The 13898-nt window shown below is 43.1% G+C and overlaps 1 protein-coding gene across 3 annotated transcripts in view; it reads left to right on the top strand.

The window, feature by feature from the left end:
- PRTFDC1 (phosphoribosyl transferase domain containing 1) overlaps positions 1–13898 on the top strand; it is a 68226-nt gene that overhangs the window by 45351 nt on the left and 8977 nt on the right. For all 3 annotated transcript variants that reach the window (XM_075124803.1, XM_048836962.2, XM_075124802.1), the window contains exon 4: positions 11807–11872. In XM_075124803.1, coding sequence (XP_074980904.1) covers positions 11807–11872 — 66 coding nt within the window. The remainder of the gene's footprint in view (positions 1–11806; positions 11873–13898) is intronic.

Genomic DNA, 13898 nt, shown 5'->3' with positions numbered 1-13898 from the left:
GTGGGGATAAATGGAAGACCTCAGGGCTAGCTACCCTGCTGTGACTAAGATAAGTGACTTTTACTTTTCACTTCCCTGATCCTGGGGCCACCATGGAGCCATCCTGAACCCAGCATAATTTAGAGCAGCCTTGCAGATGTTCTAAACTACATGCAGCTGTCTGAAGTCCCAAGAGGTAAGCAACAGACCACAGTGTTCCATTGACCCCCTGCTTTTCTCTGCGAACACCCCTTATGCCAGGAGATGGGGAGCAAAAGGCAAAAACCTCATTGGGGGAATCCTCAGCGTGGCAGATCTGCCAGATTTGCAACTGCTTTGCACTGCTGGAGACGCACAAAGCAAGTGGAATAGAGGTGACGATCTGGCCCTGCAATCTTCAAGGCAGTGCACAAATTAATTGACCTTTGAACAGAAAATATGAACTGTCCAGGTTACAGTAAAATGGGATGCAATAAAGTTATAATGCTTCCATTTTATAATGCAAATTTTCACTTGAACTGATTTGCTAGAGCTGTCTTTTTGTCATGATTAAAGTATCTTTCATTCTGCAAGTACAGTATTAATGTAATCCAGATTCCATTCATTTAATACAGACCAAAGATGTGTGCTATGCTCTGTGCAACTTTCTGGTGAGCAATGCTGTTTACAAGACATTTTCCTGAGACCACCCAACTCATTTCACTTGTAGCCTGCACTAGATCCAAGCACTGGTCTCTAGAGAAATAAAAGAAATGTAGTAATTCACGGCTCCACCCAGTTCAAAAGACATGACTTAATACAGAAGAAATTTAAAAGGCTGTACTGCCAGTCAGCATCGAAGTCAAACAAACTGTTAACTTGCAAGTGGTAATAGATATATTTTTGTTTCTTTCCCAAGGTCCTCTCAGCATCTCAGGACACACAGGGTTTTGTGTAAAATAAAAATGATAAATCAGTATTGAACAGATGAAAAAAGTTTAGAGTATAACCATGTCTTAATGTTCTACTGCTAATGTTCCTCTGTGTAGCCTTTTCTCCATTTCCTTATATTTCAGTAGTATTCATTTACGTGATTAGCAAATAACACTGAATCACTAGTTCAGTCTTTGTTTTGTTTTTGTTTTATTTTGGCCTACAGTCACATTAGTGCTATAACAAATTTGCTTTTCATTGAAGCCAGTTAAAATTTTGCTTGAGTAAAAACAGAGGGTCAGCTACAGTAATGAGGAACTAGGCCACGTTGAGTGCAGTGAGGAGCAATACCACTCTGATGGCATTTGGGACTAAATGACTGGCTGCTGTACCCATCATTAGAGCTGGTTGGGAATTTTTAGACAAATCATTTTTTTTTTTTTGGTTGAAAAATGCTAATTTGTCAAAACTGAAACTGCATGGGACAGGGTCAGGATCAATCAATTTCACCATTTGAAAAAATGTGTTTAAAAAAAAAAGTTTTGAAATTGTCAATATTAAATGAAAATTTCTGGTTTGAGACAATTTTTCATTTAGAAAATTAAGCTAATTAGACTGAAAAAGTTAAAAAATGAAAAAAGGTCTAAATTGAAACAAAGTGTTTCAAAATTATTGATGTGAAACATTTTGATTGACTCAAAATGGGGGGAAACATTTTTTTCTGTTTGTGGATATTTTCAACTTTTCATCCTGATTTGAGATGGGAAAAAGTTTCAAACTCAGCTATTCATAGGATGGGAAAATTGTTTCCCATCCAGCTCTGAGAACTAGTGTGGAAATGGTACAGGGCCGTGGCCTCACCTCTAGACCATTCCCTGTAGGCTGCTCTTCAGACCCATTTGTGGGGTTCAGAAAAATGAAAAGGGTTCTTGCACCCTTTCTCTTTCAGTCTCTGCACATCCAAGCACAGGCCCTGAAAGATTAGCCCCTGTAAATGGCGAAGCGAGAAGTCCTCTTTTCTCTGAAATTTCCAGAATAGATTTAAGATTTTTCTGATTTTAGTTTTTGTATTTTGTAAGTGACAGGCTATTTTTGGGGGCGGGGGGTGTCTTGAAGGATGGCCAGAAGACAGTAAACAATGGGTAATGAGAAATGGCAGTGATTTTGTGTTTAGAGGAGGTACCCTGAAGTACCATAGGGATAGGAAATGTCTTATTTAACATCTTCATTAGTGCTCTGGAAAAGACAGTAAAGAGCATGTGCATGACATTCCCAGATGGTCCTATTTTGGGGAGGAGTTGTAAACCTCAATTAGAACATAGACATTATAGGAAGGTAGCTAGTGAGATTAGAAACATGGGCTGGAAATAACAAAATGAGATTCCAGTTGGAAAAAAATAAATTATAATTTGGAGTAAAGTAATCTGAAACATAGATATTAAATGGGATGAAGCAAAGCAATCTGGGAAGCAGCATGCTGAAAGAGGCCTAAATGTAAGAGTGGACACAAATTAGACATGACTTTGCAATGTGATAGGTCTGCTGAGAAAGACCAATGCAGTTTTGATGCTGCATAGACAAAGGCATCATGTCATATAGCAGAGATTCTTTGTGGCCACCTGGCATACTGCGTTCAGATTTAAGCACCACTTTGCCAGAAAAAGTTGAATAGACTGGAGGAAGTTCAAAGAAGACCAGATATTGTGTGGGTTTGAGGGCAGGGTGGATTGATTTAAATCAAAACAATTTGAATCACCAATTTTAATCATGATTTAAATCAACAAACAGGCAACCTGGATTTAAATAATCAATTTTAATCGTGTTTTGCGTTTGTGCTTTTTAGTTATTTTCCTAAAAAAAATTTGACTCATTGGTTGGTAACCATTCAAACATGATGATTTGCAACTAAATATAGCCTGTACACTAAATTTCTGTTGAATGATGTAATAGTTTTTTTCATCTGACATCTATGATTCTCTGAATTTTTGATGCTTAAGACTTAGTTCGATGTTAATTTGAGATTCCAAATCCAGAGAAGTCAGAAAATTTGGAAGTGAAATTCCTATGGTAACCATGACGCCATGCCTTTCTGTATGCATTATTATTATTACAAGTTTATATTATGCTGTGCAATGTCACTATTTGTCAAGTATTTGTATTAAAGTCTGAGTTAGCCATGTATGAGAAATATCTTTATCTTCAAGGTTTGTATAATAAATTATCAGATTTTTGTACTGAAATGGAATTTTCCTAACTGCTGGATGATATATAGATACTGATGCATGACTGTTTGTTTTTTCATGGTTATGCAGTTCTATGCACCCAGATTGATTCTGGGTGTCTGAATTGCCTACTTACTGCATGGTAGTTCCCAATAGCCATACTGAATACTTAGTCTTGTATTCTGACATCAATTATCAGCTAATCAGAACACAGATTTACATAACTGTTTGCAGTTGTGTCACAATAGCTAGTGTTTGAAGATGCAGTTCTCTTTCTGATTGGCTACTGTAATCCCTGTGCTCTGAATGGCTCTCGTGTTCAGACTTACCAAACTATTTGCCAGCAATGAATATGCTGCTCCAGCGTCTTCCTTTCGGCTGAAGCCAAAAATACCAATACGCAAAGGAAATAGTCCTGTGAAATTGCTGAAAGGGATTTTTTTTTTTTTTTTACGTTTAAAAATCCAGTCTTTCATTAATCTCCCTCCTCCTGGGGATGTTTTTCTCCTTTTACTTCAACCCTGAAGCCAGAAAGGCTCTGTTCCCCACAACAGCCGTTGTATATTTGTGTTTTATTTGGGAGAATCCCACCCTCTCTAGTTTAGAAACACAATGTAAAAATATTGTAGTTATTCTGGTGAGATAGGTCTAATATGTGCTAGAAGTGGTTCTCTTACTTCTTAGGTTCCCATACTTGACTTCTAGTATGCAGGTTTTTCCATAAGGTGCTTCTATAGCATTTGGTGCCAAAACACCTGACCTGTAAGTACTGAAAGTAGCATTTTGCTGCTTCAAATCATAGCAATATATCTTTCTTATGCAGATTGCTTGTTTTATATTCCATCCATCTCCAAGGGTTCAAAATTTCCCAGGAACCTATTTGAAATTTTTTATGTTGTGTAGCATTGAAGAGGTTGTTGGAAGTTGTATGCCATACCGGAAGGATCATAAAAACAGGTATTGAAAGATTTAATCCAGATTGCTACTTTCTGTTCATATGGACGTATTGTGATGTGAAATTTAAAACCTGCAAAAATTTCATATATAGTCTTTGTTCTTCTTCGAGTGCTTGCTCATGTCCATTCCATTGTACATGTGTGTGCTCGCCACACGCACTGGTGCTTGAAGTTTTTTCCTTAGGGGACCATAGGGGTACCTTAGGTATCCATAGGGGACCTACCGTGGCGCCTGCACTGGTATAAGGGGCTCCGCTGGCTCCTCCCTCCCTCAGTTCCTTCTTACTGCCCGTGATGATGCTGGAACGTCTCCTTGCCTTTGCAAGCTTTCCTATCTCTACTGTACCTAGTAGTGAATTTGTTGTATATAGTTGTTTAAAGTTGTATAGTTAGTAGTTCCTTAAGTGTTGTTAGAAATAGTTAGTCCCGTATGGGACTTAGCCTTCAGACGGGGCCTGCCCCAGTCCCGAGCTTCAAACCTTGTGACTGTTACAAAAAACTTATGCCAGACAGTGATCCGCAGTGAAGTGTTTAGGGAAAAACCCACATGGGTGACAAGTGTCGCATTTGCAAGAGCTTCAGGCCGCAGACCAAGAAGGAATGGGATGTTTGATACAGAGGACTCCTTATGGAGTTGGCCCTCACACCAGCCACAGACCCGACAAGATCGGACTCTGCTCCAAGCACCGCGGCCTCGATGTGGAGCGTGCCACTGGCACTGATCTCTGACCGGCACCGATCCACATCCCTGGTACTGGCTAAAAAGCAAAACCCAGAGTGGATGTTCTCCTATGTCTTGTAAATGGAAGGAGAGAGCCAAAGGAGAGCAGAGACCCACCAAATGGTGGCTAGCTCCAACTCCCATTGAGCTGTCGAGCCCAATTCAAGTCCCTGCCACCACCCTGGGAAGCAGCAGAGGCACTCAACACCTGGCAGTGCCGTCCACACCAGAGGCCTTTCAGACCGCTAAGGACATATTGTGCCTTCCGCTGCTGCCAAGCTGGCCACTGAGGTGCCCTATTCAAGGGGTAAACCTCCCCTGGCACCCTTCCGGTAGTTTCCATCAGTGTGGCACCGCTCCCCACCACAGGGGGTGCTCCACCAGCGCTCACCTGAACAATGCCACCAGCCCCTGGACGTGGGTCTGCTTACCTTCCAGAGTTCCCAGCATCTGTCCCTGGACTCTAGACAGCATTCCTTGAGATCACGGCGACAATCACTGGCGGTCTGGCGCAGACCTGCAGAGGCATAGCACCAGTTCCCAGTGCCCAGAGCATCCAAGGCATTCTCCCAGTCCACAACACCATTCCAGAGGGTCGAGACGCCGGTCCCTGGAGCCCCATCTCCGGATTGCCATTACAGATCACTACAGGCACCTTGTTGGTCTCCGAGACTGTGATCTTCTCACTCCCATTCCCGCTCCTGGTCAACGAAATGACACTGCTGTCTAAACATGAGGCGTCGATCACCGGGGTACCATCACCAATCTGCCAAACACTGCCCCCAGTCACTAGAGTCACAGCACTGAGAGCCATCACCCCAATCAAGGTCCCCAAAGGAGGTCTGTGGACAGAGCCGACAGGATTGGCGTAGACAGGCAGCCTCAGTATCGTCCTGGTCCCCCAGACAAGTCTCTCCCTCCTTGGACTAGGACGGCGAGAAGGAGAACCTGCCCACCGGAGGCGTTGGCATTCCCCTCTAGTGGCCCAGAGGGGACCTTGATCCCAGGGCCATGGCCGGCCCCCTGGCAACTATGGAACCCCTGGGAGTTTCCCCACCCATCACAGGGGCATTGGTCAGTCTCAGGGGCATCTGAAAGATGGTCAGCGACAGTCTCCTGCCCACCCCCTGGCTCGGACGCGGAGTCAGAACAGACTGTCCAGGGACAGCCAGATTTGGCTGAGGCTCCCCTAGCAGAAGCGGTGGAGTTGGCAGACCCACCTGTACCTGCCTCATCATCATCTTCGCCAGATGAGGCGATAGTGGGGCCCTCTCATATGGTCCCCAAGGATAATGCAAGGCCCACTAGGAGCTTTTGAATAGGGTGGCATCAAATGTGGGGCTGGAAGCCAAGGAACTGGCGGAGCCCATGGACTCCCTGATCGATGTGCTAAGTGCAGCAGCCCCCTCCAAAATGGCATTGCCAGCACACGAGGGAGTGGTGAAAATTTTACTAAGGCCCTGTGGCAGACACCCTCCTCTCTGCCTCCCATCTCTAAGTGGGCGGAAAGAAAATACTATGTCCCTGCCAAGGGGTTTGAGTATCTTTATAGACACCCTCTCCCAAGCTCACTGGTTGTGTTGGCAGCCAACGAGCATGATAGACAGGGCCAACCGGGATAGATACCTAAGAATAAGGACACAAAGAGGTTCAATCTCTTTGGTAGAAAGATTTATTCTACGTACAGCCTCTAGCTGAGAGTGGCCAACCATCAGGCCTTACTTGGCCGTTTTAACTTTAATATCTGGCAGTCCATGGCCAACTTTGTGGACTCAATGCCAGAGGCTCAGAAAGGAATGCTCAATGGCTATCCTCAATGAGGGCAGAACTGTGGCCTGGATCATGCTTTCAGCCATTTCTATAAGGTGTGTGTCCTGATTGCAGTCGTCGGGCCTGTCGGTGGAGGTTCAGCAATCCATTCAGGACCTCCCATTCAATGGCCTTGCACTGTTTTCAGAACAGACAGACCGTATTGAGACATTGTGAGCCACTTGTCAAGCTCTGGGCCTGTTGATAAATAAACAAAAATCGAAGTTGATCCTGGTCCAATGGATAGAATTTATCGGAGCGATACTCTACTCTACTCAATCCAGAGCATTCCTGCCAGAGGCCAGGTTCAGAGCAATGTCAGATCTGATAGCCAGCGTCACTGCCCACCTGCTCACCACTGCTCAGGTCTGTCTCAGATTATTGGGGCACATGGCAGTATGCACGTACTTTGTCCGACATGTGAGACTCAGACTACGCCCCCTCCAGATGTGCCTGACATCGGTCTACTCCCTGGCCAGACATCACCTAGACAAGGTCATCATGATCCCGCCATGGGTACTTACCTCCCTGCAGTGGTGGTCTGACCCGATTCTGGTGTTGGAAGGTGTGCTGTTCTCAAGCCTGTGACCCACAGTCTCCCTGATTTCAGATGCGGCTGACCTCGGTTTGGGAGTGCATCTCAGTATACTGCAAACTCAAGGGTTATGGTCTCAAGAGGAGCTCACACTTCATATAAATGTCAGGGAGCTCAGAGCCATCTGTCTGGCTTGTGGAGTCTTCCTTCCCCAACTGTCCAGTAGGATGGTGCAGGTGTTGACAGACAACCTGGCCTCCATGTTGTGTGTCAACAGATGGGGGGACCTCGTTTGTCGACTCTGTGCCAGGAGGCCCTCTGTCAGCATGTAATCACCCTGGAAGCCTCGCACCTCCCCGGTGTCCAGAACATGCTGGCGGATCGCCTCAGCAGGTCCTTCTTCTCTCGCCACAAGTCGTCCCTCCACTCAGAGGTCGTCAGAATGCTCTTCCGGCAGTGGGGAGCTCCCCGAGTGGACCTCTTTGCCACCAGACAGAACAGAAAGTGTCATCAGTTCTGCTCTCTCCAGTGCCTCAGCTGAGGCTCACTTTCGTTGCCTTTCTCCTGTCCATGGTCAGGAGACCTGATGAATACCTTCCCACCAATTCTGCTCATCAGCAAAGCCCTCTCAAAAATCAAGAGGGATGAGGAACAGGTCATTATGATCGCCCCAGCATGGCCTCGCCAACATTGGTTTGGCATGCTCATGGACCTGCTCATAACAATCCTGTGGCCATTTTCCCAGCCACCCAGACCTACTCTCGCAGGATCACGATTGGTTTCTGCACCCGAACCTTGCCCCTCTCCACCTCACAGGTTGGATGCTGCATGGCTGAATCAAGAGGAACAAACCTGCTCTAGTCAGGTACAGCAGGTTTTCTTGGAGAGCAGAAAGCCCTCCACCAGAGCAACTTACCTGGCAAAACAAAAGCATTTCTTCTGCTGGGCATCGGAGCACAATATCCCCCCGACCCAGTCATCTCTGCAGTCCATTCTGGATTATTTGTTTCACTTAAAGCACCAGGGCCTCGCCTTCTCTTTGATCAAGGTGCACCTGGCAGCCATATTGGCCTTCCATTCTCGCATCCAGGGTAGATCAGTATTCTCGCATGAGATGTCGATCAGGTTCCTGAAAGGCCTTAAAAGACTCTTTCTTTCCTCTGATCCGGGACTCGGTTCCCCAGTGGGACCTCAACCTGGTCCTCTCCAGGCTCACGGGTCCACCCGTTGAGCCTATGGCTTTTTGTTCCCTTCCCACTTGTTGTTGTGGAAGGTTGCATTCCTCATAGCTATTACCTTGGTGAGACGTGTCTCCGAGATTAAAGCCCTCACTTCGGAGCCCCCATACATGGTATACTACAAGGACAAGGTCCAGCTGCAGCCCCATTCGGCCTTCCTGCCAAAGGTGGTATTGCACTTCCATGTCAACCAGGATATCTTCTTCCCAGCGTTTTGTCCAATGCCGCACACAACCAATGAGGAGAGGTGGCTGCACACTCTAGATGTCAGGCGTGCCATTGCTTTCTACCTGGAGCGCACCAAGCCCTTCCACAGATCGACCCAGCTCTTCATCGCGATAGCTGACAGGACAAAGGGTCTTCCAGTGTTCTCTCAGAGGATTTCGAATTGGATCACCACCTGCATCTGTACTTGTTACGAGTTGGCGCAGGCTGTGCCACCACCGATAGCGAAGGCTCACTCGACAAGGGCACAGGCGTCTTTGGCTGCCTTCCTGGAGCATGTCCCTGTCCAGGACATCTGCAGGGCCACGGCATGGTCTTCAGTACACACGTTCACGATGCATTACGCCATCACTCAGCATGCCAGAGAAGATGCTGGCTTCGGCAGAGCTATATTGCAGTCAACATGTTGATGAACTCCTACGTGCCTCTGGTGGTACTGCTTGTGAGTCATCTACAATGGAATGGACATAAGCAAGCAGTCAAAGAAGAAAAGAGGATTACCTTTCATAACTGTTTTTGTTCGAGATATGTTGCTCATGTCCATTCTATGATCTGCCCTCCTTCTGCTCTGTCGGAATTCCAGCAAGAAGGAACTGAGAGGGGGAGCCGGCAGTATGCCTTGTACTGGTGCATATGCTCACCACTCCAGAGGCACCGGAGCCGGTCCCCTACAGATCCCACTGAGGGAAAAACTTCCAGCACCAGTGCTTGTAGCAAGCACATATACCTACAATGGAACGGACATGAGCAACACATCTCAAAGAACACGAGTTACGAAAGGTAACCATCTTTTTCAGTAATCAAGTCCTTAGTAGTGTGCGGATAGGACTCCAAAATATCTTCCGTGTTTTCATTTAATTTTCAGATGAGCAGTTTGTTTACGTTAAGTTTTCCAGAAAAGTTGTATAGTGTATTACAAGGCTTTCTCAGCTTTTGCAACCAGAAGAGTGATTAAATTTCCAATTACAATTCTAGTTCATTTCAGATATTTTCAATGTCTTTGCCTTATATTGCTGTTTCAACCAGTTCACTTGATTTTTAAGGGCTAATCTATTTTGCTCTAGGCCAAATAGTTTATTATTTGTTTTTGATGATTTTTTCATATGAAGAACTTATAGAAAAACACATTCTATATCTTTTCCATTTTGTGTTTAGTATTAAAAAAAAATTCCTTAGGACGCATGTTTTTTTTTTACTTTGTTTTTTAAGAAAAAAACACTGAACTTTTTTATTTAAAAATGTAAGGGGTGCAATCCTCTCCCCACTTTGTCCCTGTTTCTCTGGGTAAAGGGGCTGGAGCAGCATAAAGGGGATCTTAAAAGCCCCCAATCCAGCTGGGGAGAATTTTCCCAGCATAGGAACTGCAAAGACAGCTGTAAGACTGTCTTCTGAGGGCCCTCTTTTACATGTCCTGATATAAGGGTGAGGCTGGGGGTGAGAAGGCTGTCTTGTGGGTGGGACTGCAGCTTGTAGCACTATGGAGTGTTTAGAAAACATTGTGATCCATAAGGTAGTCTAGGAAGGCTGCTGTTATTTAGATAGGCACTTAGTCTGAATTATGCCAGCCTAAGATCAGGAGGGTGCAAAAGTGGGTTGAAGCTATCATAGCTCCTCTCCACCTGCACTGCAAGAAATACCTCTCTTTGAGGTGCACCACAGAATCTCACACAAGGCATATAATGGTTATAAGGTTAAGTGGAATATATCCATATTGTTGATGGTGAAGAACTGCAGATAAGGGATGTGTTGCACTAATTTATAACATAAAGTCTCTCTAGTAAACTCCAGCTGAGGATTTCGGATGAGTATCCTGCAATCTTTGTACCCAGTACTTTTGAAAAACAGGACACCTATACAGGTGTTTAATTATGGACTTAGAAACCGAATTGGAGGCACCAATTTTTAAGATCATGGTCATGTGATTTTAACAAGTTAAATTTTTTTTAAAGGAAATAGTTTTCTTTTTAAAAGTTGATAAAATATAAGAAAAATGTTCAAAAGTTGCACATTTTGTAATTTTTTCATAGCTGTACAGTTTTCTGATGTTACTAATAAATTAGGTCACGTTAAGAAAATACTGGTTCTGCAGCTGTTTCTTAAAGTTAGATTAAAATTATAAAATTATACAGTATTAGCTTAGTGCCTGTACTGACTTGGCAAAAACTCTATCAATTATTTTTATTTCTTACCTATTCTCTTTCTTTAATTGGGAAGAGTGTACTTCCTCAGCAGGCCTAGAATTACTTTTTTGTTTTTGGTTTGTTTTTTTACTTTAATCTGTGTTACTCATTTAAGACATCTGTGCACTTCCATCAAAAATTAATTTTCTGTCCTGATTGTGTGGTCCAGTCCTTTACTACTGATATTAAAGGGTTTTGACTACAGCTTCTTGGAAAATTTTCAATCTGAATGATTTTCTGATGAAAAATGCAATTTCCGCAAAAATCAAAATTTACCATGGTATAATCAAAATGAAATATTTTGTTTCAGGTCAGTTTGACCCGAATCAGAATATTCATTTTATTGAATTGACCTGACACATTTCATTTGAATCCGTTAAAAAAAGATTAAATTGTATTTCCCTATATGTGAGATTAAGACACATGTAGACAGGGATGTCTGTAAAATCAATACATCCTTTTATTTTTCAAAATAAATTAAGTGCATTGGTTCTTAAATAGGCTAGAACTCATCATGAGTAACACCTGTAGGTGCGTTCTATCTATATCCATAGTGATTCTGCTAATAAGAAAATGCACTACAGGTGTTTATCAAGTGTTCATAGAAGTGATGATGTTCTCTTGGTTTTTTCCCTTTTCTTATTGTAAGAGGTGCATGTGGCACATTAAGGGCAAAGATACTGTTCCACACCAGTCAGAATAAGAAAGAATGAACAGGGGAACATCACTTCTCTGGAAAAAAAATTAAATACCCTTAATATTTGTATATATTGGTGAGAGCAGAAATATAAATAATCTCACATGCAGATAGAGACAAGTTGAGAAAAAAATCTATTAAGGAGAAGATTGTCAGGCCAAAAGAGACAAGCTTATAGAATGATTCTGCCATATACTAGTACTAAGTCTTGACATAAAAATAATGGTAATTGGAATTACAGGAGCCAAAGAATCCAAAACTGTTTATTTTTTTCTGTTCTAACACTTAACTTTTAAATTGTATTTAATGATGTATTGTCTTTCTTCTTTCAGAATGATCAGTCTACACAAAATATGCAGATAATAGGAGGAGATGATCTTTCAAAGCTGACTGGAAAGGTTTGTTAATTTTAAATTTTAAATAGAAAACTAAGTAGTACATCAACTAAGAAGCTGTTGGAAAAAGGGGTCTGATTCTATATGGAAGAAGAACACAATCTGTATTAGCTGTACATTTGGAAATGTAACACTTTTATAGTTTAACCAATTCATTTAAATGAATGTAGTTTTCTTTCATTTCTTTTTGTAAATAAGGAACAAAGTTCTGTCCTGTTATGTCTCTGTAACTCCATTACGTGTAATGGGATTGCAGGGGTATAACTGGGGCAGAATGTAGCCCATATTGAAGATTCTAATATTTTGTTGAATTGTAAAAAATTTAATTGTGGGAATTGTAAGTTAGGATATTTTATTTCCAGTATTTGGCAATCTGAAGAGCATTCTGTATGACTGAGTTTCCTTTTCCACTATGGCTGAACATACTGATGATGAAAGAGAAATAGAGATTTGATTCATTGAAAAGACTGTTTTGATCCAAGCATAGCTATTCAAAGCAGTACTTAAAGAGGAAGGAAGAATGATTTCATTACGCAGATGGTCTATGTGGAAAATAGGCAGAAAAGTAAGCTTAACTGTGCATTAACACAATATAATACCCATTTTGTTATTTACACTAAAAAGGCAGTTATTCTTGTATTAATTGGTGTTGTATAACATCAGTTTCCTCTGCAAAACAGATTAAAATGTGGCATTAATACGATCATTCATTTTGTTGCTGTACGATCTCATACTGAGAAAAGGGAGTAGAAAACCATTAAAATAATACATTAATATTAAGTAGATTTTGGTGGAACTAGAACTTGAATGACAAAGTACTATATTCTAAGATATTTTAATAGCAGATATGTCCTCAGTTTGCACTCACAATTCCAACTGGTGGGAATTGTTCTCCAAATCAAGCCCTAAGTGTTAGTCATGTTCGTGCCAAACATTATTTCATTTAGCACTTTCCAGTTAATCCAGCATTAGAGATGCAGTTTTTCTGAGTGACCGTTTTGAGTGAGCGTGTGTGTGTGTGTGTGTCTCTCCCCCTCTCCCACCCTCCCCGTTACAGGTGAGGCTGGTAGGTTGCCTGACCCTTCCCATTTTAAGACCCTATTTTCAATTACTTATAACTTTGTACAAATTTTAACCATTCAGGCTGAAATTGTTCATGCTGAGAGAAACTTGGAGTGTGGAGGTGAAATTAAAACTCAGTGAGCCCAAAGTCGGAGAAAATGATTGGCTGTGCCAGGAGATAGGAATTGGGATGAGAGGCCTGAGGAGTGGAGACTGGGACTGGGTAGGCAATGAGAATGGGACTAGGACAAGGAGCTAAGAATGGAGAAGAGACAAGACTGGGACAAGGATGAGGCAACAGGGGTCATGTTTTGAAGAAATGAGCAGACGAATCTGTGTTTACTAGAGCACACTCACTTACAGAGCGCCACACCCCCACTTGGTTCCCGGCCAGTGGGAGTGTGGAGCCGGTGCTCGGGGCAGCACATGGAGCCCCGTGGCCCCCCATCTAGGAGCCAGACCTGCTGCTGGCCACTTCAGGGGCACAGCACAGTGTCGGAACAGGTAGGGACTAGCATGCCTTACCCGGGCAGCACTGCTGATGGGACTTTTAACGGCCCGGTCGGCGGTGCTGACCAGAGCCACTGCAACCCAGTGCCTTATGTTCTGTGACCGAGTAGTGGGTTGAGATCCACCGTTTGAAAACCACTGGCTTAGCCAATACTCAGGGTCTTACAGGTTGTTTCCATTAGGTGTAGAAATTGATAATAAAATTGTGTATTTTTTATACAGTGTTGTTTATTTTCAGAGTATATACACTAAATCCTGTTTCCCTGAAAGCAGTAAGAAATCTAACAATAGGAGTTAGTTTCTCTGCTCACAGTTAGAAGCCTCTTACTAACCAGCACTCTGCCAAAAAAAATTCCCTCTTCACTCTTTCAGAGCAATATTATCAAGTGCTTTTCTTGCCTCTTTAGCTTTTCTGCTGCCTTCTCTGTCGGCTTCTGCTGGCAGACACACCGATGCA

This window comes from Caretta caretta, chromosome 2, assembly GCF_965140235.1.
Source record: "Caretta caretta isolate rCarCar2 chromosome 2, rCarCar1.hap1, whole genome shotgun sequence".
Lineage (NCBI taxonomy): Eukaryota > Metazoa > Chordata > Testudines > Cheloniidae > Caretta > Caretta caretta.
The sequence above is the reverse complement of the archived record's forward strand: the minus strand, read 5'-3'. Positions and strand labels throughout refer to the sequence as shown.